Genomic DNA, 27,596 nt, shown 5'->3' on the forward strand with positions numbered 1-27,596 from the left:
TTCCATAAAAGGGTTTTTCACAATTGTCTTCTAATAAATATCAGGGGTTATTCATAATGCCAAGTACAGCTCCTGGGGTTGCTGGTTGGAAGTAGTACTGAAAACGAAAGACCTGAAAACACTGTAAATCATGACGTGGTGACAAAGCGGAGCCCTATTCCCCGAGGACACGCACAGGATTGCAGCCTTAACTTATCCCCTGCCTATCTGCGTTAATCCCCACGTCCTTTCTCACCCCTCCTCCCCACCCTCCGAAAAGAGAGGGGCTTTTAATCACTGACCAACCGGGCCCCAAACCCCGAGGAGCTGAGTGTGGGGGGGGCAGTGCTGGGGAGCGCCTCTCGCTCGGGCCGCGCTGAGCGGGGACGGCGGCGGGCAGCGCCTCTCCCTCAGGCCGCGCTCGGGCGCGCAGGGCGGGAAGGGCTCGCGCTCGGGCGCGCAGGGCGGGAAGGGCTCGCGCTCGGGCGCGCAGGGCGGGAAGGGCTCGCGCTCGGGCGCGCAGGGCGGGAAGGGCTCGAGCTCGCGCCCGCTCCCCCGCCCTCGCCCCGCGGCCGGCGTCCTCCCGCTCCGCTGAGGGAAGCGCGCCTGCGTGGCGCCGTGACGCAGCCGTTGCCGCAGAAACGCCCCGCCCCTGCCTCCGCCGCCGCGGCTCCCCCCACCCCGTCCCGTCCCGGTGCAGCGCGGTCCAGCGGAGCGGCCCGGGGGCGCCTGTCACCTTCAGCGGGGCCGGCCCGGGCGGGAAGCGCGCGGCGGCGCCGCCATGGTGCTCATCAAGGAATAGTGAGTGCGGGGAGCTTCCCTCCCTCCCTCCCCGGCCCCCCTTCACCCCTCCGGCTGTGCCCCGGTCACCCCCGGCCGCTCCCGGCGGCGGTTCGCCCGGGCCTGGCGCGGTGACCAGCCGCGGGGGGTGGCCTGGCCCTGCCCTGCCCGGCGGCCGGCGTCGGGCCGCGGAGAGGGAGGGGGGAGCGCTGTGTGAGGGCCGCGGCGCCGGTGGGGGCGGGAGTGAAGGTCACGGCGGCGGGGGGAGGCGTCCCGGGAGCCAGCGGCTGCCAGCGGCACCCTCCGCTTGGGCAACCGGCGGGCACCGGCCTCCCGCTCTCCCTCTCTCTCCCCGCCGCCGCTGCGACTCTCCGGTTCTCGGGCGGGCGGCTTGGGCAGCCCTGCGGCGGGCGGCCCGGTTCGTGCCCCCACGGCCTTCCCCGGCCCCTTGTCCTCGCCGTGTGTGTGGGGCTGTTCCCGGTGGCCCGGGGAGGGGGGACTGATGGGGCCAAGGGCCTTGCCGGAGCCGGAAGCTGGGCTCGCACCGCGGCCGGGGGCCGCCGGGTCGGTGCACGGCGGTGTCTGTGGGAGGCTGTGGCATCTTGTCCCCCCTCTCGCTGTAACAGAGCTAAGTGGCGAGCCTGGTTTTGATCCCACTCCTCTCCTTTAGCTGTGTAATTTCTAACTAGAGACTCCAACAAGAGTCAATGTGCCAGAAATAAGAGCACTAAAATATTTTTTTTGGTGTGGAAACCTCACCTTGGGAGTTCTCTGCTGTCCCTGAGGCTGATGCAGTTGTCCTGCCCCGTGATGGGGAAGAAGGGATGGAAAACAGGCTGGAGGGTCTGTCGTGAGCCTGCGTGTGTAACTATTAGTCACGTCGCTTTTTGTAGCCTGTCGTTCGGCTGCTTTATGCTCGTGAACGTGGTGTGCTCGTTTGGACAGGTGCACCTTGGCTGGGTGTCTTGGAGCTCCCCATACTACTGCACATATTTCTTCTCTGAATTCTTAAGGTTAACTTAAATCCATTTGTACGTGCATTCTGTCCTTTTAAACTTGTTTTGACTGATAGAAGAGGCTTTTTGTTTTCTTTTTTTTTTTTTTTCCCTTACAGAAGATAGCTGTGATCCCAGTGATAAAGTGGGTTTTCAGGTCTGGTCTTAGACACATTTACCTACATGACAGTGTCCTCCTTACAGCAATTACTTTGCCAGATCATGGACTATGGTGTGGATTTAAATATTAAAACTGTGTTGAGGGTTGTACTGATCCTCGTAGTTATCTTTAATCTTGATTAACTTTTTTTTTTCCCACCAATCCTTAAACCCTTGCTATTTTTATCCTACAATAGGGGTGTAGAATTTAAAAACAGCAGCAGAGCTGGTCTTTGTAGCATAGAGACACCGTTACCTTCCGTAGTGTTAAACTGGATAGCAGACAGAAACCTGGGCTGAGTGCTTAGTTTCAGGTGCATGAAAAGATAATTAACTTATTCTTCTGTAACATCTGTTTGGTTGATATTTTGCTATTAATTTAGTTGGTTAATGTACTTTTTACAGCACCTGTCTGGTTTATTTCTATTCACATTCATCTATCTTTTTCATGCTTCTGCTTGCAATCTCTTGCCCTGTACTGCAGTAAAGCTCACTTGCCAGTCAGCTGTGCTACCTACAGGGCGTCTCGTAAAGACAGGAACATATGGACTTTGAATTTTCAGATTTCTGAGAGTACGAAATGTCCATTTTGTTGAGCATCACTTCCAAAAGTCATTGTGCTTCATATTATCATTTGCCTCACCAAATCAACGTATTTACCCATCCTTCACACTGCCTGTTTCAGAAACAAAATGTGAAGTGTGAATGTTAAGACTAGAGGTTAAAAGACCAGAATTACTAAATTTGTTTCTTTTTACAGGTTTCCATTCCTATTTTCAGAAGGGTCACCAAACCTTGTCATTAGCTATATTGTCCTGTTTCTTTTCTTCCTTTTTTTGTGTTTTTGTTAAGACATATGTGGCCCTAAGGATAGTCAGGGTTGCTACTGTACTTTAAAAATGAGCATTTATTTTTGACTTCTTGGGATTCCCAACTAGCTCTGACAGTTGCACATTCTGAGTTGTGTCACTGTATTGGTTCTGGTATAAATCTTGATGTTGCATGTGAATGTTGCCCTTTTTACGTGCTATTTGAGATGGTTTTTGACTCAATCTCACGTTCCAGGAAGCAGTTGTTTAAGGCATGTAGAAACTACTTGTTTTGGTGTGACCTAGATATTTGAAGTCCTTTGCTACTATTATTAGTTCTGGTTTCCCCAACACTGTATACAGGTACCTTACTGTCTGCCTAGTGTAGGTGGTAAAAATATAAGTGAGCTGGAACTGCATGTCATCTGAGCAGATTATTCTTCCATCTCTGTGACCCCTTTTCACATCCTCCCTACTAAATCAAATGGGTATTATTGTGTGCTCCATAGGTATTTTAGGAGATGTTACAGAAATAAAGCAATATAACAAAAACCTGATGTCACATCTTTTATTGTCAGACAGTCTCTATCATCTTTTCTGTACAGTTTCTTGTACTGATGGTTATGCAGTGATAGCTTTAACGTTTTCATTTGATGTCCTATCAGTCTTTCAGATCTTTCATTTCTGCCTGTCCATGCTACAGCTAAGCTGCATGGATTTTGTTCATTTGTTTGATTGTATTTTTTTGGTTGCAGGGTTTGTAAATACTGGTTGAGGTCTTGCGTGCTCTCCCTGTTTTGATTTAAACTGCATTGGAAGACCTTGAGGAGAATCAGAGTGTGGAGACTTACTTCCCTTTCCTGTGAAGTGACGATAATGACACTGACCTTCCCTGCAGCTGTACTTCCCTTTGCTGTCATTTGAGGCAGATTTTAATCTAGGAGGGATCTTAAATCATCATTTTTAGGCCTTTGATATGGCAGGCAACCACATCGTATGATTTCTCTTAAGATGATCAACTTCTGTCCCAAAGTCTTGGTTCTCGTTGCTGCTCCTGCGAAGCTTTTCCTCTGGATCTTCTTGAGTAGTCTTCCCTCCTCCTTTATCGCTTGACTCCCTATAAGTGTCAGTCATCCCCCGCATTCTCTGTTTGCTAGGCTAAATGAATTGTAAACTAACTTGGAAACTATTTAACTTCCTTGTATTTCTGTTTCTCTGTTCATGAACATTGAACTCTAAGATAATACTCAAATCTAGTGTCTTCCAGTTTCCTAAACGGAATTTCATTAGCTTACATCAATCTTTTTACACCACGTTTTCTAAAGAAAAATATTTGAACTCCATTCCAAAGCCATTGTTTCTTCCCTGTTTCTTGGCTTTCGTCTTTTCTTATCATCCTATCCCACTTCATTCTTACTGCAGTTTTATCCAGTTAACTAACCTAATGTCATGCTGGGTGCTGTGGTCTGCCTGTGAAAATCCATTTTCTGTTTTTTGTTCTCCCTTAGGTAAGGAATACCATACTGAATTGGACTAAAGGTCCTCTTCCATCTTGCCTTCTAGCAATTATTTTTAGGAAACAATATATAGATAGTGAGTGGAATGATTGTTGTTCAGTATGTTCTACCAGTAAGTGGCATATGAATTTCCATGAATTGATCAAATCCCATTTCAAAATCGTGTTTGGCAAGGAATCCCATAACTTAAGTACGCATGATGTAAAGAAGTACACTCGATTGGTCTTAAATCTGCTGCCTAATGATTTTTATTCTGTCCTGAGTTGTTCTGTTGTAAGACACAGTCATTGTTTCTTCTCCGTTCACTTTTTCACACTGGTCATGACTCTCTAATGCTCCACTGTATCTTAACCCTTTAGCTGTTCTTTCTTCCAAGCTGAAAAGCCTAGTTTAACTACTTTCTTCTCACACAGCAGCTTTTTCCCATCTCCAATCATCTTTTTTGCCTTCCTTCACTTGTTCTGTATCCTCTTTGAGATGAGGTGACCAGAACTGTATGCAATATTCAAGATGTTGATGCATGAGAGATTATAGTGATAGTCTTTTTTGTGTGTGTGTGTGTATGATGTATGGTGTTCCAGTTTCTGGTGGTGTGTTTACTTTTGAACTGCAACTGAGCTGATGTTTCCAGATGCTTTTCCATAAGGACACCAAGATATTTGTTGGCGATAGCTAATTTGGGGCTCATTAACCCCATGTGTTTGGGGAAAACGAGTGCCTATCGTGCATTATTCTGCTTTTATTGACACTGAACTGCACTGGCAGTTCTCGGTAGCTCTTTCTGCAGTACTTTGCAGCCAGCTGTCACAAGGAATCTTGCATAATCTGTAAACTTTTGCCCCTCTTACAGTTTGTCCTGTGGTATCTTCTTGGTAACATTCCTTTGGCATAGGGAAAAAAAATAATCAATTTTCACCAGTATTGCTTTTTAAAATCAGTGGGTTAATAAAGAGGACTTTTTTCCTGATGCCATTATATCCTAATTTCGTTGAGACTAATTCCCAAAAAACTGTGAATTCTCCCACCCACAGTAGCCATATCCATCTCACATCTGTATGCTGCTTTGGTTCCTTGTTTCAACATCATCCTTACTGAAAGCAGAGGTCAAATACAAATCTAGCTTTGGGGATATACGTAGTATTTTTAAAGGCCTTGCCATGCATGCATCTTTATCAGCTTTAAATTTAGTTTTATTCTTGTCTTTTTCAAAAAAAATCTCAGTGTGACTTCTGGCAGTTTTTGCTCTGTGATCTAGTCGGTTGATTCTGAGAGGCATTCAGGAAACCACAATGTGAAAAAAAGTGACTCGTATAGAAATGGCAACACCTTCGTTCACAGTCAGCTCTGAGAAAGCCTTCCATATAGGTCTCTATTTAGTGTTGTTTCCTGCTGGATAGGCCATATAAACAAATCTTGCACTGGCTTGTGACTGTCACAGATCTCTGCAAAATTGTTGAAGCACACAGCAACGCTCTGCAACAACTTGACGAGAAATAAGACATGACTGTTGAAAGGATGTAGTGAGAAGGAACATGCAACTGTTTTGATGCTGTGTAGATTTGTAGGCTGGTAAGATATTACCAGTAAGTGTCTGTAAGAATTACACAGTTTTAGTATAGGATTGCAATTATGCTGTATCATGTATTGATTCTTTTTGAGGCTATTGTATAAATAGTCTTGGGACTAAAGAATAAGCACTAGGGATGCTAGCACTAGGGGATGCTGGAATATTGGGGGGAGAGGAGAGCTGTGCAGCCATTGCTGTGAGGAATGTGTCATGTAAGTTTTGCAGCTGCAGGGATATTTGTTAACTTTCTGTTTCTGTGTTCCCTTTCAGCCGTGTTATCCTGCCTGTGTCTGTGGAGGAGGTAAGTCCTGTTCTTGTTGCTTCCTTTCTTTAGATTGTAAATAAACTTGTGATCAAAGCAGTTTGTACGAATAAAACCTGGAAGATGGAAGAGAAGGATATAGCTGTCTTCAGGACCCCTGTGTGCTGTTACTCATTCACCATCATTTTGACCAAATTACTGAATTTCTTTAAGCCTGAGGGTATTGATACTCTCTCCTATAAAGTACTTTCAGATGTGTTGATTACAAATCTTGACTTGTCAGACTGTTCTAAAGTACAGTTTCCTTTTGATTAATACTATTCTTTTTTTTTTTTTTTTTTTTAAATAAAGAGGAAACTTTAGTACAAATTGAAATCCTTTAAACTGTGTTTTGCTGGACCTCTTTTGTTTTAAACTGTTAGCCAAAGAGCAACAATTTCTTCTGATTTGTGAGGCTGGTATAGCAAAAGAAAGATTGTGTGTATCTTACTCAGGACTCTTTAAGACCTCTCTTCTCTAGCTTTTGCAGAAAGAAAACTTTCTTTTTGTTTAGGTAAAGCTCTAATTGAGAGAAGAAATGTACTTTATAGTGGAGACAGTCATTTTGATTGCCAAACTGGCCATGGAGTAGCTGTGCAAAGTCTGTGATGGATTCCCTGCTGTTTTCTTTGGGAGCTGCAGCTTACCTTTCCTTCCTCCCTTCTTGCAGAGCATCTGACCATATTAACGTTTTCAATTTTTTTAACGTTCATACTAACAAGGCAGATGAGAAATGGAAATGACTGAGTCTATAGCATTTCTGTAGTAGATTCCTTCTTCTGGATATATTTTTTTTTTCTTGTGATCCTTGGTGTAAGCCTTCAGTTTGTGAGCTCTGATCAAGGGCTTGTTCTAACTCTTGGGGAGATCTGCGATAACAGCACTCTGGTCCATTTTTCTTTCCCCTGAATATAGCAGCTACTGTGGCAGAGCCAGTGGTGAGATGGATCATGGCAGCACTGGTTTAAGCATATCCCTTTTATAAGTCCCTGCTTCTTTGGCAGAACACAGTTTAGAACCTGGTGTGGTGTATTCCTGCAGCCATGGGACTGGCTAGGAAAAGAAAAGGAAGCTCCGAGCTGAGTTCCTTGTTCCTATGGATCAGTCTCTGCTGTGACGGGCATCACATGCTGACGGAAAGCCTAGACCTCTGATCAGAGAGTGGGTTTAGGTCTATGTACTATGTTAATGAGACTGTTAATGCCTGTTAAAACTGTTGCTTACTCCTTACCTATAGATGTATGCTTTCTGCATGAATCTGTTTCAAGCAGTTTTAACAGAAGTCCAACTAAAGTATTGGTGTAGGTGGGTATGTTCGGATCTTTTATTGTGCCTGAGTGCTGCTTGCATGGGGAGGTCCTTGACAAAGAAAAGGCTAACGTGATTAGCTTTAGCACGTAAGCAAAGGACGCAAACTTGCAAGTTAGAGAAAGTTATGGGTAAATTGTGAGGTGCTCTGGAGCTCAACAAATGGAAGTCTGTAGCATGAATAGCAGGAGCCCTGCCTCGCAGTGATGTGCCTCCTAGGCGTCAAGCTGTGTAAAGAGAAAGTCAAAGCATCAGTATACAGATTATTTCTTTGAGGGGGTTAGACTGGATGGAACCCAGCACAGGGTTTTTCTGAGTTCTCTGATACTAGGATTAACCTTCATCCAGTTAAAGCGAGTCCCTCGCTATATTCTTTTCCTTCCCTGGCTGGCTGTTCAGTACCGGGCACGCATGGGCTGCCTGTGTGGAAAACTGAGGTTTTGGGCAGTATGTAAATCTGTTGGTCTCTAGCAACCTCCTTGTCTGAGGGTGCCCTGGGGTCATCTGTTTAAGAAGGTGTATTCCTTTCCTCTGGATCGACCTACTGAAAAGTCTATAAAGTGAAGAACAAATAAACATCATCAGAAGAGAAGGAATGAAAACGCTAGAGAGAACACTTTAATCTGCTTGGATTGTGCATAGACCACCAACTTGACCAAACTTAATTTCTCCCTGAACTTGCATGTTGTCACCATGTCTGCTGAATGATGCCCCTTTTCAAGGTCTGGTGGTTCTCGTGTGATAGCCCAGATTTCAGGGAACAGTTCCCTAAGCAGAGAGTTCTAAAGTTCTCTTAGCTTTGCATATGTACTTATGTGATGTGGTAGTTTTAAAGGTATGCTTAAGAAGAAAGGTTATTTCCAGTACTGACTCAAAGGATGACTACTGCTTTAAGTTTGTTATTGCTTCATCCCCCTTCCTGTGTGGAAAGATGCTGACACATCTGTGCATCACTTGGTTACTACACTGCTGTCTGTACTACAAAACAGCTGTTACAACTTCATTGCTTTCAAGAATTTCCTTGTTCATAAAACCCTTAAATAGGGCTCTGGGGACTTGTTGTGGCTCTTGACCACGTAGCTACTCATTAAGCATCTCTGGCTACCAAGAGGACTTCTGATTTCACTTTAATATGGAGAATTTTTGCTCGAAAGACTTAAGAGTTCATGCCTTCAGCACGTAAATTGCTGCCAAAAGTCTGACGCCAGTGCATAAGATAGAGAATGAAATTAATTGTGACTTTGAAACATTGTAATAGGGCTGAGGGAGTCTTCTGTGTCGTTCTGTGATATGCTGGGGATTCTGTGTTCAATCCCCTCACCCCTAGCAAATAGAGCTTAACCAATAGTAAGGAATTCAAGAGAAAACCAGTGATGAAGACGACATTTGGGGAGATGTGACTTAATGAATAAAGAGATCAGCGCTGAATAGTTAGCCAAATAACTGCTAAGATGGGGACAAAACAGTGGAGGAGAAGCCCTGGTGATGACTAAAACTTGAAGGCTGGGATGTAGGAGTTAGACTGTAGCAGTCTGTCTTCTACTAGGAAAGTCTGCCAAAATGTGGTCCTCCTCAAGCACAGGCTGCAAGCTGCACTCCTGTGGTGGTTTATACATTGTCGCACTGCAGGGAGCAAAAAGAAAAACCCTTGTTGTGTCTTAGGTGCTAAACTTTACTCTTGTACTCTGACCAGCATCACGTTGCACAGTGCCAACTTTGAGAGTGTGGACTTGAGTGGCTGTGTGGGTGTCTTGCCAGCTGCCACTTTAAAATGCTGGTATGGATTAGAGCTGTGTGTACACATTCTGTGCTGCCTCTTTGTTCCTCTCACATGGGAACGAGCTTGCTAAACACAAAGGACTCTTATTTATTAATTGTTTTCAAAGCTGCTTTCGGGAGAATAACTGTTCTTGAAGATGGCTACATTGAGCTCAGGCCTTCTGAAAGAAATCTAGTGTAATGAAGGTATGCTGTCAGCTGTATAAGAGGTGGTGTGGCACAGATCAGGAGGGATAACTTCCTGCAGAAGAGAAGAAGGTTTTTGGGAGCTCTCAGGTCTGTAAGGATGGGTCTGCCCGACACTTTGGACTTCATGGAGCCAGAACCTGTTTTTCTGTTAACTCTTGCAGGCAGGTGCTGTGGGATTTGTTCATTGGGACAGTTTTCTTTGGGCCTTTTCCTCTTTTATCAATGCGATTAAAGGATCAGAAATAACAGGGAAGATTAAGTGGTGAAGATGCCAAACCAGAGGGCTTATCCTCTTACTGTCTGAACTTTGACCCATGTATTTAAAAGGGAGAAGGAATGAATGAGAGACTGGTACTAAGAGGAATTAGTTTGTGCCCCTGAAGACTGTCCTGAGACTTGCTGCAAAGCAGTCAGAGCCATTCAGTCTTCCACTCTAATGCTGTAGTTGCCAAACTCATGATAAGTTCTCTTCTCTTCTCCATGAGTGTACATGTGGCTCTCACTCTACTAAATCAACTTGCTTTTAAGATTTCACAACTCATGTTTTGCTCCTCTGGAGAGAGGTGAGTGTTCTGTTTTGTATGGGTCATCTGTAGGGAGTCATAAGGAAAGCAATGTCGTGTATGAAATGTCAGAAGGCGGAGAGTTGTATTGCAGCCCCAAACCCAGCCTGAAACCCAATCTGCTGGTCACAGTGCAGGAACTGTCCAGCCAAGTGAGGGGTCCTTGTATAACCTGGGCCAGTACCTTCTTAGCTCGAAAGTGGTGTGTAGGTTGCTTTTCTTATAGATTACTTTTACTGGATGGCTGTTTGGTTTGTTTTGTTTTCAGGGATAGTCTAACAGGTAGCCAGGCTTACTTAATATGCCTGTGTGTTGAACTTGAGACCGTATAGAGCACTTGTTTAAATCCCTCTGATATGCTTTTTGCTCTGCCCCAGATTCACTGAGGCAAGGACATCTAGCCTTATTCCTTTGGCTTACCACCTACTGCTTTTCCAATAGGAATAAAGGTTTTCTTGGTCTTTGTTAGCACTAGATGGTCCAAAACACCATAGAGCTTGGGTACTGATTTTATTTTGGATGCTCTGACAGCATTTAACCACTGTAGAAATCTTCCTTTGTTGCTGAAGATGTACCAGCCCAGTGAAGTATTTCTGGGTTGTCAGCTCTGAGCAGTGTTCCGCTTTTCCAGCCTGGATTTCAGTGTAGGGAGTGGTAAGTGCTATTCCTGATTCTGATGCACAGCCCGATGCTGGGGGAAAGGAAGAAGGCCTAAACAGTGTTCCGTTGCTTTGTAGTTTCGTTTTTGGAGTTTTTTGGGGGTTTGGTGTTTTTTTTTTAAAACATTGCACTTCTGATGCCTAACACTTTGTGGATTGTGCTTTCAGACTGCCTCTCTGTACTGCCTTTGGCAACAGCTGCTGTTTTGTTCGCTCTCAGTTTTGAAGATTTAACTCTGTTAAGTTTAAACACTTCCTTTTGACTTAGTGCTTTACCTTTGTCATCCTCAAACCTTGTCTGCTCATCTAACTTCACCTCAAAGAGGCCTGTGTGAATTTTCTTCATTTGATCGTATTACTTTTGAACTCTGCATTCCCTTTTTTAGCTACCAGAGGCAAGAGAGATTTAGTTTTTACATCTTCTGCAGAGAAGAATGTTCTGGTTTGCTCATAGTCTTGATTTTCCTCTGCTCTTCCCTGTGAAACATTGGGGCACGCTTCTTATGAAAGAGACTGTATAGTATGAAGTAGTTTGAGTGATTCCTGGGAAATAATGCTGCCATTTTGTCAAAAAACTTCATGTGAAGTTCTTTGGGATTCTTCTGGATAAAGTACTGTATGCTTATTAATTTGGGACTGGCAGTGTGTTATACTCCATTTGACCTGAACAACTGGAACACCCGTGTGCCAAAAAGGTTGAAAAACAATGGATTTTGCTCCCGTATGCCTGAGGTCTCCTGTGTTTTCTTTAAATGTTGTCCTGGTGCTCCTTTAATCTGTTTTACTTTCTCCTCAATTTGTGTTGGTTTGGAGCTTGAGATTTAAGGGTTAAAGGTAACTATCCTCTTTGGCACTGCCCTCCTCCTAACTACCACTCAAGCTTTCTATATCAAAATGAAATTAAATGAGCTGCTTATCTGGACACACAAGTGGATGTCCTTTTCTCTGCCTTGTGCCCAGATAATAAATCTATCCTTGGCTTCTTCTGGTAAAGTTATTACTTCTGCTAAATTATAGCTATCACAATAATGTGTCTTTAACTTCTTTTTAGTATCAAGTGGGACAGCTGTATTCTGTGGCAGAAGCCAGTAAAAATGAAACTGGTGGAGGTGAAGGAGTGGAGGTGCTGGTGAACGAACCCTATGAAAGAGATGGAGAGCGTGGGCAGTACACACACAAGATCTACCACTTACAGAGGTATGCAAAACGTTTTATTCCCAGAGTCGGGCAAGGTTCCTCAGGCAAGAGGAACTGGAGGAAGATGCAATAGGGTTGCAGCCGACTGTGTAAATCACAGATTATGTAAAGGCTGAAAGACATGGAGATAAGACAGGAGTGTAACGGCAGCTGGCACATGGAACAGCTGGAAGGGAGCATCACTGGTACACCTATCCACCCTGTAAGTGTGGCTGTTGTCCCAAGAAAATCTGGCTCTGAGCTTTTCAAAGCAAATATGATCCTGTTACTGCGTGTTTTGATACTTGAATTTGGCTAAAGAGAAAAATGCCGCCTAGATGTCAACCTGTTTTCAGCCTCCTTTTTTTTTTCTCCTTTTTTTCTTTCCTTTCATTATGTAAAGAAGGTTTAGATTATCCTGTCCAATTCAGCAGTCTCTGTAAATCATCGTACTGGGTGTGGGGAGAACCCCACCAATTCCATCGATGTGCACACATGCAAGACCCTAGTGTCTCCATTTCAGGTGATGTTCTGCCTGTCTCAGAGCATCTGGGCTGTAGCTCTTGTTACATGTAGTTCTTGTCAATGCCTGCCTTCTTATTTCCAAATTCTGCAGCAAAGTGCCAACATTTGTGAGAATGCTGGCCCCTGAAGGAGCTCTGAATATACATGAAAAAGCATGGAATGCGTATCCCTACTGCAGAACTGGTGAGTGCATGGGGAAGGACTGTGCACTGCTGGCTTTTTGGTTTCTTGGGGGTGGGGGGGAGGAGGGTAGCAGGAGATAATGAAGGAGGCAACCAGCAGGCAGGCTGTTCCAGCTCTTACCTTAGATTTCTGTTCTCTAAGCCCTTTCTGTGGTCAGGAAAAGCAAATTATAGTGCTGTGGAGTTAAAAGAAATGCCCTTGTCTGATGTGCTGCTAATGAATGACAGTGGCAAAGAACACACCAAGAAATGGATGTTAGTCCTACTAAAGGAACAGATGTGTAACAGTAGTGAAATGAACATATGAGGGATGACTTTATGTACTCAAGCGCAGCATAGCCTAGTGAGGTGTCATGGTTTAACCCCAGCTGGCAACTAAGCATGATACAGCCGCTTGCTCACTCCCCCCCGGTGGGATGGGAGAGAGAATTGGAAGAGTAAAAGTGAGAAAACTCATGGTTTGAGATAAAGACAGTTTAATAGGCAAAGCAAAAGCCATGCACACAAGCAAAGCAAAACGAGGAATTCATTCACTCCTTCCCATGGGCAGGCAGGTGTTCAGCCATCTCCAGGAAAGCAGGGCTCCATCGTGCATAACGGTGACTTGGGAAGACAAACGCCGTCACACCGAACGTCCCCTTTTCCTCCTTCTTCCCCCAGCTTTATATGTTGAGCATGACATCGTATGGTATGGAATATCACTTTGGTCAGTTGGGGTCAGCTGTCCCAGCTGTGTCCCCTCACGACTTCTTGTGCACCCCCAGCCCACTCGCTGGTGGGGTGGTGTGAGAAGCAGAAAAGGCCTTGACTCTGTGTAAGCACTGCTCAGCAATAACGAAAACACCCCTGTGTTATCAACCCTGTTTTCAGCACAAATCCAAAACATAGCCCCATGCCAGCTACTATGAAGAAAATTAACTCTATCCTAGCCAAAACCAGCAGATTGGGGGAAAAAATGGAAGATGTAGGAGGAGAACAGGGAAGATCTTGGTTGCCTCTTGCTTAGCGCAGTTTGATGGAAGCAACAGTGTTATGCGATATTTGCTCAGTTGCAGGATCCAAGGTTAGTGAGGGTTGAACAGGTAATGCTGCCGTTGCTTCTGGGTTGGGGGCTTGACACAGCCAAATCTCATCCAACAAGCGTGAGGTGAACCCGTCTGTAAAGTCTGGGGTGAGGCTCTGGAAGCTGTGCAAAGTAGTGAAATAATGTCCAACTTATTTTCTACAGGAGTGTTTAGTATCTTACTTACTCACTGAAGTTATCAGCCACAATGTTTAACCACTACTGTTTTTCTGGTCGTTGATGCTGTAGGAACTGCAAATTTGGCTTTGCCTCCAAACTTATGCAGTAGTTTTGGCTGTGTTTTATGCTGTTTATATCTTTTAAGGATACATTTTCTGCTATTTGGTAGTGGTACAGTTGCTATGGGAACTGTAAACTTAAAAATTCCAACTGTTCTTGAAACTCAATGTAGAAAAAGTTATTTTTCAACAGTTTACTTAAGAGAATTTTAAATGAAGTGTTTTAAAAGAAGGAAAAAGCTTTGCAGTGGGGAAGGATAACGTTACTTCAGTATGTGAAATTACACGCAGCAGTCTAGTGGAATGGATATTTCAAATACAAAGTTCAGATACTGTCATCATCAGCTGCAGAATAAGTTTTTAAGGTGTCACATAATTCCAGATGCTGAAACAAAGTTATTTCCAACCTATCTTCCTCATTTTTATGCAGTTTTCTTGCTGCATTATTACTTAAATTAGCTAGTAAATGACTAGTTTATTTCCCTGTTAAGTACACTGAACTGGTTTAAACACAAACAGTTCTTTCATTAGTTCTTTAAATTGTGGAAACAGATCTGACTAAGTTGACTCCAGTAGGTTTTGTTAGACGTAATGCCTAGCTAGATCCTCTTCCTCCTCCTTTTTTCTCTGCCAATTTCTGAAACACAGGCATGGAGTTAGCTTGTTTTGTCACTCTTACCTGCTTATCCTTCAGTTACACAGTTAACATTCTACTTAAGTGGAAAAAATGTGATACTAAAATCAAGTACAAGACTTTCCAACACAGCTGAAGAAATTTCATATTTTGGTATGCTGGAAATGATAACAACAACAAAAAAATCCTCAACTGTAATAAACACCAATATAATATGAGATAGAAAGTGCTTTGTTGTGGGGGTTGGAGCAGAAGGCAGTTTTTATGCGGAGGCTGACAAATCTGTTTAGAGAATCTGCCAGCCTGACAGGAATCAAGAAAAGCTCAGAAAAGTTACTGAAACCTTCACTTGTAGTACTGGGCGGGAGGGAGGAACTCACGTATGTGGTGTGGGCTGCCTTGTGCACGATCATTTTACTTTGGGATGCGCTCGGGTATTTTGGTCGTATGTGAGAAGACTTGGATGGCCTCATGTGAATCTTTGTGCAATAAAAAATGCCATGCTGGCTTTCAGTCCTCTCGCTTGAGTTTCAAACTTAAGAGCCAGGGACACAGTAAGAGCTAAACCTGGTCTGACTGTGTAGGAGTTAGTGGTGCTTCTGCCCGTGCCCTCCTGCACCAAAGTGGTATCAGTGTACTGCTCTCTGGAGCACTGCTTACTTGCATATCAGCTATCACATGGAGCCTTTTAAGTTTGAATAAAGCAGTACTTTTAGTTAATTGTGCATCATGGTATTTTTTATTAATTATACGAGATTATCCTTCTTAACATTTCTGTATATCTCCTCTGAAAAGCTCAATTATTATTTTAATATGTATATTAAATACCTATCAAAGCAGCACTGCAGGTTGAGGGAATTTAAATGCCTAGCTTATATCTTCCTGCGATTCTGCACACTTGTTTGTGCTGTGATGGGTTCTTTTTATGTACTTTGAATGGAAGCCTTGCTTTGCTCCTTTGAGAGTATGAACTGTAAATGAGATTGTCGTTGTATGCATTTGCAACTTCTACGGTAAAAACGGAGTGAGGATTGCCTAATAGTTATAACCATGGGCTGGTGCCAAGGAGAACAGTGTTCTTGGTTCTTTTCTGCAGTCTGACTTAAATATTTATGTTGCTTAAATGTTTTTAGAAAAGCAATTTTACGTGTGTACCACTCTTCTGGGTGTCTGCATGAGATGCCTGTGGCCAAATGTCATTGAGAAGTTATAACTGCAACTGAAACGTGTAAGAGTTGCTGCTGTGATGCCTCGAGTGCAGGCTGTAATTTGTAGCAAGCTGAGCATCTAAGTTTTAATGGATATTTCTAAAGAGATTAATTTTTTTTTTTTGCTTTACAAATGAGGAGTCTTCCCCACAGAGAAGAAATTAGGAAGGTGAAGAAACCTGTTTTCAGGCAGTTGCATAGTCATGGTGCATAATCATGGAAAAGCAGTTTGTCACGGGAAGGTGGGAGGGCTCTGGTTTATAATTACTGCTGCTTTATGCAGTATTTTGTGTGGACTAGCCAGAAAAAACTCCTTCGTGCAGAACTAATGAAATGTTCTTTGAGATTAAATTCAGACTTTTAAAAATTAGCCTCAGCTCTGCTTGCTTGTTCTCTCCCTCCACCCCAACATGTCAGTCGAAATAATTAGCCTTCTGTAAATTGCTGTAAAAAGCAACTTTCAAATTGTTAGTGGTTTAGAGCAGTCCAAGGCCCAGCAGCAGGCAATTAAGATAGCTGGATGTGCATGATAGGTGACAAGGGAGGGTACTGTCTACAAGGTGTTGGGTTGGAAACTCACAAATTGTAATAGTACCTTTAAACCAAAATTGCCTCTTAGTAAAGTCCTCATGTTAAACTTCAGAACAAACCAGCAAAGTTCAACTCTAGCTTCAGACATCGAATTGCTAACATGCTCTGGCTCAGGTAGGACAGATGCTGGCTGTTACAGGATCTTTAATTTCTTTTCTGTGTTGAATAATTGAGCCTTACTATCCAGGGAGTTTAGTTACCATGAGCAGGAGAGAGGCAGAGGGTCTGGTTACTGCATGCAGGAGTGATGAGGTCTGCGCTGGCCTGAAATCCAGCATGTGTTTGCTTCAGAGATAGGGAGAGGTTTCTTATCTGCAAGCTGAGAAAGGATTGGTAAAATGCCGTCAGCTGAACATGCTTATTCCATCTTCTCCTCCAGCTGGCTGGAGTCCAGAGAGAAGTGGCAGTACATAATTAATTGCTGCTCCTCTGGGTGTCTCCAAGTCTGAGAATTTCCAGAGGAGGAGGGGGTGAAGTTAGCTGGTTTTTATCGACTTCTAGGGTTATTTTTTCCTCCGTAGTATCAGCAGCCCCCTGGGAAGCTGAAGTTGTCCCTGTTTTGCTGATAGGGGGAGGAGGGCGATGGTTGGTGTATGTTCTTTTTTCACTAAAGTACTGTATCTCTTTCTTTTCATGTGTTGATTTCTTGGACCAGTTATTACAGTAAGTATTGTTTTTACTGATGATCTATGGAAGCATGTGTAATGTCTGAAATGAAGCATTCTGGGTATAAGCAGCTCTTTAGCCTGAGCTAAAGGCACTTTAGCTTTTGTCATTGTAAGATCATGTAGATTAAACCCCCTTACCAACTGTGGCACATCCACAAACACTTGGTAGCTAGGGACAGAGATCTTTCTTTACTGCAGCAATGCTCAGCTTTACACATGGGAATGTACCATTGCCTAGATAAACTGAATAAAAGAAAGTTCATACAGTTATGTCCCTTTGAGTAACCTGTCTTCTGAATTTGATATTTCCTTTTTACACACTGAGTGTTTCACTGGCTTGTGCTTTTGTTTCTACTCCCTTGAGGGAGGATAGGGTTACCTTTGGAAGTCCTTTTCTACTCACAGTAATAATGAGAAATGGAAAGTTTTTTGCTTACTCGGCAAAACTGTGCTTCTTGTCCCTTCCCTTTCCAGTGTCAAAACCTCTCAACACATCAGTTTAATATTGTTGTTCATTTGAAGAGTTGCATCCAAATATGTACCCAGTGCGATCAATAATCTCTTTGAAAAGACAATTTCTGCCTAGTTAACTTATGTTACCCCTTCTAAACTTCCTTTAGAGTGGCAGATACTGTCCTTTAAACAAAAAGCTATTTATAAACTCCAAATGTTTCACTAAAACAATGGAACTTGGGTTTTTTCAGTGAACAGCTTGTGGTTTATTTCATCTTACGTATTTATTGATCCAACAATTTTTCTAAAAGCAATGATGTGTTTACAGATAATTCTGAAGTTCCCTAAGTCAAAGCCCAATCAAGTTATAATCCTTTGAGTTGACTTTCCTACTGCTTATCTAGCTGATAAGAAGACAAGTTATATATCCAAAGAATAACAAGAAGCTTTATTTTGATGACAGAATGAGTATATGAAGGATGACTTCCTGATAAAAATTGAAACCTGGCATAAATCAGATCTTGGAACACAAGAGAATGTAAGTACTTGTGTCATGTATTTTATTCATCTCTTTAATGTCACAATGCTGCTTTCTGTGCTAGAGTGGAGAATTGCTGTGTGGAGCTGTCTATTCACTGTGTTCCTGGATTTGAAATGCTTATCACACTAGCATGGCAGAGACTCCCTCCCATTGGCTTCTCATATATGCTGAATAAAATTGTCCCCCAAACGCTTGTTCAGCACCTTTGCTTCTTTAGAAGATCCCATATTGTGTGTTTACCATGGTGTCCTCGCTGTACGTGGAAGGGGAACACTGGGCAGCTGCATCTCCATCTGTTTTTTTATGATCTTGGAATGGGAGTGTTCTGTAGTTGAATCAGTTACATTAGTCTTGTACTTTCACTGCAGGTTCATAAACTGGAGCCAGATGTATGGAAGAATGTAGAAGCTATTTATATAGACATCGCTGATCGGAATCAAGTCCTTCCCAAGGTATGGTAGGTGGGTAAGAGCTCCCTACTGTGGGAGGCCTTGTGCTAAAAGAGGGATAATGTATAAACTGCGTTCCCAGGAGTGGTCACAGGTAACAGGACAAATGAGAGGATGGGAAGAGGAGAAAAAGCATTCCTTAAAAGTGCTTAAGCAAGCTAGAGGAAGAGCTCTTTTAAAAGCTGTGTCAAGACTGTCTGTAAAATGTGTTGCTTAGCCTTACGGTGCATGTAGAAGTGTAGATATGTGGTTCTACAGCCCCGCAGCTGATGATAACGCTTGAAAAACAAGAAGTGGCACTGTCCTTTCCACATGGGATCTTTTTTAAACTGCCTCCTTTTTGAAACTGACCCATGGCTTCACAAGTGTGTCTTGAACTCATGTAGCTAATACTTCATTCTAAGAATCACTACAATTACTGTAAGAAACTATGGGATGTTTCTGTACTGTACTGGAAAAAAACCCAACTATATAAAAACGGGATGTTGTTTGAGTTTCCCCACTTAGTATTTCTGATACCATTCTATTTTAGCTTTTCTTTCTGATAAAGATGAATTGGTAGAATATGAGTAGCATCTGATTCCGATAGGTTAGGCAGGTACTAAGCTGTATCTGCAAATACAAACTAGTCTGAATTAAATGCTATCAGAGAGCAAGGAGAATTCACCTGGAACAGAAGACTCTGGAAGAAGATGCTACCAAGTGATCACTTGTGGCACTAAACACATGATGATTTGAGTTTGTTTTCATTTTAGTTGAATTGGGGATAGGAGTGGAGTACACACCCCAGTCTTAATGCAAGATGCAGGAGGGGAATGGTGCAAATCATTTCCTGTGCAATAGGGGGCATAACTGATGCTCTTTCTTTTTGGTGGTACTGTCAGTTTGACTGTACTTGCCCTCTAGTGTGCAATATGTGAGCATTATACTGATAGTGTTGCGAAAAATACTAGCTACCACAGCTCCAGAGAGCATAGCTATCTTCTGCAGCAGCAGTGTTTAGCTCCCAAAGAAAGAGTGGTTTCAGGAAACCTATCCTGAGGGTTTACAGATCTTCTCATAGTCTTACCCCAAAGGAGTCCTTACAAAGGTCATACCAGTTTGTTACCAGTTCTTCACATAGGTCTAAGACACACAGCACAGGGGGCAGAAATATGTTTCCTTGAAGAGTGCCTGACCTAATGTTGAAGTCTGAAAACAGTAGCTCTTGAGAAGGCAGTTAGAGGTTGGTCTTTGCCTGCCAGAAAAATAAGTCCTTTCTGACAGTGAGCAGCTGGGTAACAGTAGGATAATTTATGTTTAATCTTATGTGTCTGTCCAATAGGATTACAAGGCAGAAGAAGATCCAGCAAAATTTAAATCTGTCAAGACTGGACGTGGACCTCTGGGTCCCAACTGGAAGGTGTGTATTGCATGAGTTCAGGAACTGTATCAGCTTGCGTGACTGAAGTATAGATACTGGGGCTTGGAGACAAAGACACGTATGTAAAACATTTGATTCACTTCTACAGAAGGAAATGCAGAATTCAGCTGCTGATCTGTTCTGAAGTTAGAGGAAATGAAAGAGTTTGGTACAAATAGAATAAGTTTTAAGAAGTCGCCAGAGCTGTCTGAAGTTCAGCCCAAGGGTTCACCCAGGAGAATTCAGGGATGAAATAGCCAAGTTACAAGCAGCAGTGTTTAACCTTTCACTTAAATCCTTTGAATCTGAAGACTAGAAGTGCAAATATGATACCAGTCTTTAAAAGGGACCCTGAATGGGATCTGGGGAGCTACGGGTGTGCTACTCTTATCTCTAGCAGGCAAATTTAGAAGCTGAGGTTGATGTGATCCACTTGGGAAGAGTGGATATGGCTCCTGTAAAAGGAAGTAGGAAAGTTCACCTTACAAACCTTGTGGAGTTTTCTTTAAGGCTTGATAATTATGTGGATGACTCAGATGATAAAATCTATTTCCAAAATGTTTTAGATGGGCACTTTGTCAAAAGACTTTTAAGGAAGCTGAATAGACATGGCATAACAGTGAAGATACTGAAAGACATAAATTTAATGGAAGAAAAAATGGAGAACAGAGGAGAGGAAGGAATGGTCCGTCCTCAAAATGGAGAGAAGGCCACCTGTGGAGGAAACTAGGGTCTATTTTTGTCATGCACTTAAATACCCTGGAAAAGGGATGAGCAAAGATGTGACAAAACTTGTTGATAAAATACAGGCAAGGTGTAAGGATGCAAGATGACTGTGAGGAATTATGGAAAGACTTCATCATTATGACTGAAGGAGCTGCTTTCCTGGAGACATTTGGCCTGAGTCCTGATGTGACTATCTTTGTGTCTTTGCAGAAGGAGCTGGGGAAACAGACAGATTGTCCATACATGTGTGCTTACAAACTGGTAACGGTCAAGTTCAAGTGGTGGGGTCTGCAAAATAAAGTTGAGAACTTTATACAGAAGGTAAGTGAGCTCTTTGGGGAGAGATGTGGAAATGATGCATATTTCATCTCCTATCTGCTTTAGCACCTCAGCTGCTTCTAATAGTGTAACCTGCCTGGAGATACTAACTTGAAACCCAGTTGTGTCACCTCCGGGAATACAGTCAAGGCTCTGCCTGATACGCTGCAATCAGTTGAAGGTGGATTCAGTTTGCTTCTAATCCAAGGACAGGGCTGCCTGATTGTTCTGTGAATTGGCTATTGAATCGTTTTCACTCTAATGTGTGAAGGTAAACTGGCTGGTTTGTGTTGTTTAATAGATCAGCCTGAGAACTGCAGTCGTTTGGTAGCTGATTTGTGAATGATGAGATGATGCATGTATGCTAGGGTTATTTTGGTCAGAGGCAAGACATGTTTTTGTGGGGAAATAGCTACAGCTTCAGTTATCTGATCCTAATCAGCTGAGGATCTTTCTGGCAAGTCCTAGAGCTCTAGTCATGTTTTCCTCTCCCAGTCTGCTGCTTGAAAAACCTGTGTTAAAAAATAAGCAGATGGTAGGAAACTTCATTAACTTAAAACATGAGTAATTGGTATCCTGAAAAGAGCTTTTTCTGTGGCAGAGTTCATAACCCATGAACCGCAGCAGAATACTAGACCTCGGAATCAGGCAGTTTTCCAGGCAATGTCATGTTCATAAAACGCCTGTGACTTCAGATCATGAAGACTTCGCAGTGGTTAATATTGATAAACTACAGCGCTGCTTCTGCAAGAGCAATTCTCTGGTGATAGAATCTAATAAGAACTTTAAGGGGGAATGACCACGCTGCTGCAGAATTTCAAATACCTGTAACAAAAGCCCTGAACAAAGCAGTGTCTTGAATCCTTTTCTCTATGAGTGTCTCTTCAGCTACACATTTGCGTCAAAGTAGTTGAGCTGCTTTTGATGAGAGCAAGTTATCAGATGTGAAACCATAATTGGTGAAACTGAGGTGTCCTTCCTTAGTGAGAACTTTCCAATAGGCATTGTATACCCCTAATATAATGATTTTGTCTAGCTTATCTCCTATAAAATGGAAATAAATGGCTCCTGACTTGAAGTAGCTTGTGCACATTAGTTACCTCTGCTGAAAGGATTTCATCTGTGGAAAACAAGCTTAGGCTTTTTTTAGGTCACTGCAGAAGAAAAAAGCAAGATAGGTGCATGTCAACCCTTTACACTTGCTAACCTCCAGTTTTTAGCAAGTGAAGGATTATTTTTAAAATACTTTTACTCTATTTCTTTTTCCTGCACCTTCAGGCCAAGTATCGTGCTCTAAGTAAACCCAACCTGGAGCACTTTATTCAGTTAGAACAACACTGTCAAATCAAAGGGAATTACTAAACCATTCATTAATTCTTTTAATGCACTGTGCGGGCTGCTGTCTAGGCTTGAAAAAAAAATGCTGTTCTCTGGGGATTCAAGGCTCTAGATACTCTGTTAAAAGAATAAAAATTAGCTAGCTCCAGTTTCCAGTTGTGGCAGCTGTATAGAAAGGTGGGTGAGGGAGCTGGTTCTTCAGCGTACACATCTCTGAAAATTGTTATGATCCGGTTAGATCCATATTAATTGCCCTATGAGTAAGCTCACCCGTACATTTTATTCCTCCTCCTTTTGCAGCAAGAAAAGCGTCTCTTCACAAACTTCCATCGGCAGCTCTTTTGCTGGCTTGATAAATGGGTTGATCTGACTATGGAGGACATTCGTAGGATGGAGGAGGAGACCAAGAGGCAGCTGGATGAGGTCAGTGGAAAAGCAGGGCGGGTGTGGTTTGTACTGGATAGAAAGAGTTTCTCACACAGTGGAGAGAGGAAAGGCCGCTGCATTGTCATAGCATAGCGTGTGTTGTCCTCCTGCTATTTAGGTCATGCTTGCTGTGGTTTGAATGACTAGGACTCTTGTGCTGACATCTCCTTCTAACCATTGTGGAGTTCTCCTTCTGTTTGTTGTTGAGCCAATACATGTATTGAACCACAGGTAATGAGGGTATGAGTGGCAATGATTTCATTTACTGCTTTAATACCTTCTATTAGCTTTTACCCAAAGCTGAATGGTCATTTTTATCCTCATTAGTTTCCAAAAACCAGTTCAGTAAAAGGATTTTTAGCTCTAAGTATTACAAGCAGGTAGTGGAGTATGTAACAGAGTTCTTCCTATGAGAAACACAAATTTGGTAATAATGAGTACATTGTGCCATGATTTGCATCCTGCACTGCACCCTTCTCTTGCTTCATGCCTCAGGATATTTCATTATAGTTTCATGTACACTCTGCCCCTTGGATAGTGGTTCCAGATCCCTAGCACACCTGCAGCTTAACCGAAAACGGTGCCTGCATGCGCGTATTCACAAACACTGATTTGGGATGCTCAGATGTAATCACTGTCTTACATAAAGGAGGTAGCTTAGCATGTTCCATACCAGTAAGTTTTGAGATAATGTCATGTGAGAATCAGTACTTCAACAGTGTTTTTCTCTTTCAGATGAGAGAAAAAGATCCAGTGAAAGGAATGTCGGCTGCAGATGAGTAACATGACTTCTTCCTTCTGCACTGTAGGTATCAAGAGAGTTTGACAAAACTCTGTATTACTCTGTTTAGCAGAAAAAAATACATTTGGGTAAGAAATTATCCTGTTCATAGCTTCTGGCAGGCAAATCTGTGGTATTGTTTTTGTTTCACTGACAGGTTGACGAGTGAGTTTACTGTCTTGTTTCAGAAGTGTTCTAAAAGAAATGGCTGAGTGAAAAGTGTAAGAAAAATGTGTTAGAACACTTTGTAGACTTCACTGCTATTCTTATTTCTGTAATGCATGTGTTACTTCTCACGACTTGCAGAGAAACTTTTGTCAGTCCCAAAAGAACAAGTTGGACCTGCAAATACTTAAGAATACATTCGGAAACTGAAAATTCCTCGCATATACATTTGGAATGTATTTTTTGCATTGTTTGTTAACAGTATTTACTAATGGAACAAGGCCTGGAGCAACATTTGCACATTGCAGAAGTGGCAATGACATTTTTAAAGCTTTTGACTTGTTTTAATCTATTTTACTATGAGTTTGCTAACTTGGCAGGGGAGGGACTATCATACGGGAGAGCGTATATGAATTTGCCTTTGTTGGCCAAATCCCCAGGCTGTATTCTAGACAGCGTGCTGGATGATAACGTGCCAGCAGTGCTGAGAATGTTGAACCTTATTCTGTTAAATTGTTTCATCACTTTGGGGTTTGGTTTTTGTGGATTTTTCATAGACACTGTACAAAAATGCGGTATAGTATTAGGGAAGTAAAAAGGCAAGGAGAAAGAAGAGATTGTCCGTTCATGTGGAGAAGTCCAAGTTACTAGCCACAACTTTTCTAGGCAGTAAAACTCCATCCTAGCTATCCTTGGAAAGAATGGGGTGGGACAGAACCACAGCCTTATCAAGGACTGACTCTTTACCTCTGCTTGTCCTCTGTTACCTGCTGGTTGTTCAGTGGTAAGTGGGGAACACAGTGAGGGGGTGTCTGAAGGGGCATCTTCTGATAGATGTATTTTAATCTTTTAATGCAACTTAAACCTTTTCAGTTTCCTCTGCATTCACATTTACTCTAGTTCTTAGAGAAATGAGTTGGTGGTCTTCTCAGTTGTATTGTAGCCTCTGGACTTGTTAGATTGTTTAAATTGCAATTTCTGTTTGTCATTTTTAGGCTATGTTGGAAATTCTGCTCTGGATTAGTGCTAAAATGTGATGCTGCAGTGGTGTATTGCCATTATCTGCACTGGTGACAGTGTGTCTCACACTTGCTTTCTGAAGCTTCTTTCGGCACACTGCTCTTCCAAAGTGGTTCTAAGATGTTTTCCTGTTGTCTCTTTATTTTAGTTTGCAAGACAGTCATCAGGAAGGCCCGGGGAATCCACACTCTTGACTGATGGACCATCTCTGGATCAAGCCTTTCTGTATCCAATCGGCAGGCGATTTTAAATCTCCCATAGCTAATTCTAGATGCCCCTTAATATTGTGAGCAAATAGACCGTCTGGTACTAAGCACTCCAACGTTAGCACGTACACGAAGGAGGTACCTCCTTGGAGACGTGTGACTTAGAGATTGCTGTATTTACAACTCCTCCCTCCTTTTTTTTCATTGTGTTCAGACCAGTTTCCATGTGGCCCTGTTTGATTTCCAAGTGACATTTTTAGCTAAAATAGTCTTGTGATGTGGTGACTTAGATTTTTTTTCTTTTTTTTTTTTTTCCCAAGTGGGATAAACTGCCACCTTTGTCCCTGCCCAGCCCTTCACCGTTCTTTGAATGTCTGTTTGGAGAGGGAAACTGTCAGTATTTTAGAGTGCAAAACTATTCCACAAAATACTCTGACCCTTGCTCCCAGGGTAAGAAATTTAATGGTATGTGATGTGAATACATAACCAGGAGTAGCCAGATACAACTCTTGGTCTGCAATGAATCATGATACGTGGCTCCTGCACGGCATTACTTTGTTCTGTCTTGGCACACACGAATTACAGACTGCACAGAAGCTGCGTTCAGCGTCCCCGTGCTAGGGCCTTCAGCACAAATAACTGTTGGGTTTCAGTTTAGTGGTACGTGGTCCCTTTGGCCCATGTAGCTACGTTGTCCTTCAGCTGTGTGTGTCAGTCTTACAAAATCATTATGAAAAGTTGCTTGACATATGTTACAGCTTCCTGGTTCTTTATTTACTAAGACTTCCCATAACTTACAAAGCTAAAATTATTTTGACTAATAAAAATGTGATTCTTCCTGGACAAATTGGGGTGTAGCAAAAGCTGGTGTACGAGTAAAGTCTTGGTATCTGATACATCCAGGTGCCTGGGTTGGTGGTTCTGCTCAGCAATAATGTTCTTCCCATTGCAAGACTGACTAAAATATCTCCTTTCGTGCTATAAAAGAGCAACTTAGAAAGACACGCAGTTGTTTTCTAGGATATCTTGTCAGTTCCTACAAATCACAAAGGATACTGTTAAACAATGTAGAGAGCTCTGGTTATTTAATGAACTCAAATACTTACTGTAACTATCCTTATGTTGATATCAGCTTTAGACAATCAAATAAGCAGAACAGAATCGAAGAAATGCTGCTTTATTAAATACATATGAGAAAAAACCAATTTCGTTGCTTATGCCTAAGGCCCAATGTTTGATTTTTCTTTTTTTTTTTTCCCTAGTAGCGATCACTTTATTTTCCACTTCTGTATTTGGCGGCACTAACATGACATACTGAACGCCAAACACAGTCGTGGGTGTATCACCACTTTTGAGGAGTCTTGTTGGCATTCCGTAATACATCCGACTCCTTTAGCCCTTCATGTTCCTGCAAGCAGGAGATCCTGAAAGGATCCCCGTGCCATGTGGAAGAAGTATGTGCTGGGATCCGAACTGTTTTCAGTGCGAGGGAGAGAGAGGATGGCGTTTGGTTTCTGGGGAGGGGGCAGTTTATCCCTTTGTTTTTAGTTTGTTATTTTGCCTTACTCATGTCTAAGTGCAATAAGCTCTGAATCGTACCAGTAACTCTGGCAGACTCGTCTCAGCAACCTCAGACGGTTTTGCGGGGTGGGGGTTGAGGGATTTTTAGCAATCTCACCAGTAGTAAAGCAGAAGTAAAACAAATTTATTGTAAAATAGATGAAGAAACTACATTTTAATCTGCAAGGCTATTTGGGACCAGGATGTTTTGTGGCATCTTCTATAGCTGTTGGAGAAGTGTTCTAGGAGTGTAGGCCCTGCTTTATCGTTCTTTCAGTTTAAAGTGTTTTTAACTGAGAATTTATGCACTGACTTCTGTTCCTGTTCGTCGGTTACGTTTTGAGGGATTCTTACACTTGAGGGCAACCTGAGAATACACATAGCACACTTGTTCCTTCAATTTGTGTTATCCAAGAGGCTTTCTATCCGATGACGCTAATCGCTATGGAAGCAGATTGTAACATTCCACTGTGCAATCCTTTTTTGATCCTCTGATTTCAGAGTAAGAGCTTTTACACAAAGCTTTCCTGATTAGCGGAAAAACTGAAGGGGGAAAAAAAAATGCAGGAACTCCAGCCTGAATACTTCCCCCTTCCCTGCCCCTTGCTTGCTTTCCTTCCAGTTTAATCCAGAGTGAAAGCATCCCTCAGCCTTGGGATAGATAAATCCTGTAAAGACCTTTCAGTCTCGATGCTTGGTTCCTGCTAGTGAGCAGAGCGAAGGTGGTGCAGCGTTACCGTGCTGGATCTTCCATCGGCTTTGGCAAGAACCCCCCAACCCGCCGGCGCCCGGAGGGGTCATTGCTGGGCTGTTTGTCCGTTCTGGGGCGAGGGTCGTGCTGTGCCCCTCTCGCCGACCCACGCTGGGTGGGTTCGGGGGTCCGGAGGCAGGTACCTCGCCGCAGCCGGGGTCAGGCCGGTTTGCTGGCGGGGCCGCTTGCCCCCACCTCTCTGGGTTCGTCCCCGCTGGGCCTCCCCGACACGTTCTGCTGCGTTCATCGTGCTCTTTCCTTTGGCGACACTCTTTGTAGGATGGGTTAGATTATCTCGTTGTTTCTTTAAATGTGAGTTTGTGCCTTTTTTGTCTCCTAATCTTCCAATACAGGCATATTGGAAACGAAATCTAATAAAATACTAGACAGAGCTTTACGCCTCCGCCTCCTTTGTTCGGGGTGCTGCGGGAGGGGGGTGGCGGGGCGGCCCCGGGGGTGCGCAGGCCGCCTGCCCGCGCCGCCGCGGTCCTCCCGCCCGCCTGGGGGCGCCCCCGCACTCCGCCCCCCTTCCTCCCGCAGCCCAGCCCCGCCCCGCCCCCGTCACACGG

General features: G+C 43.2%; 1 protein-coding gene across 1 annotated transcript; it reads left to right on the forward strand.

The window, feature by feature from the left end:
* The first annotated feature begins 638 nt into the window (after positions 1-638).
* On the forward strand, positions 639-27,419 carry PITPNA (phosphatidylinositol transfer protein alpha). The gene is made up of 12 exons (XM_068415703.1): positions 639-780; positions 6,077-6,107; positions 11,657-11,802; positions 12,398-12,489; positions 16,879-16,886; positions 17,808-17,882; positions 18,254-18,337; positions 19,659-19,736; positions 20,673-20,783; positions 22,419-22,541; positions 23,280-23,349; positions 24,659-27,419. The coding sequence occupies exons 1-11, from the start codon at positions 761-763 to the stop codon at positions 23,325-23,327; spliced, it is 816 nt and encodes a 271-aa protein (XP_068271804.1). The 5' UTR covers positions 639-760; the 3' UTR covers positions 23,328-23,349; positions 24,659-27,419.
* The last annotated feature ends 177 nt before the right edge of the window (positions 27,420-27,596 follow it).

This window comes from Nyctibius grandis, chromosome 18 (assembly GCF_013368605.1).
Source record: "Nyctibius grandis isolate bNycGra1 chromosome 18, bNycGra1.pri, whole genome shotgun sequence".
NCBI lineage: Eukaryota > Metazoa > Chordata > Aves > Nyctibiiformes > Nyctibiidae > Nyctibius > Nyctibius grandis.

What these genes read in the sequence shown, in the direction of transcription:
- PITPNA (XM_068415703.1), top strand. Translation starts at nt 761, where the DNA reads ATGGTGCTCATCAAGGAATA. An exon ending in AAGATCTACCACTTACAGAG is followed by an intron (nt 11,803 to 12,397) that starts GTATGCAAAACG and finishes CAAATTCTGCAG; the next exon opens with CAAAGTGCCAACATTTGTGA. An exon ending in GGAATCAAGTCCTTCCCAAG is followed by an intron (nt 18,338 to 19,658) that starts GTATGGTAGGTG and finishes TCTGTCCAATAG; the next exon opens with GATTACAAGGCAGAAGAAGA.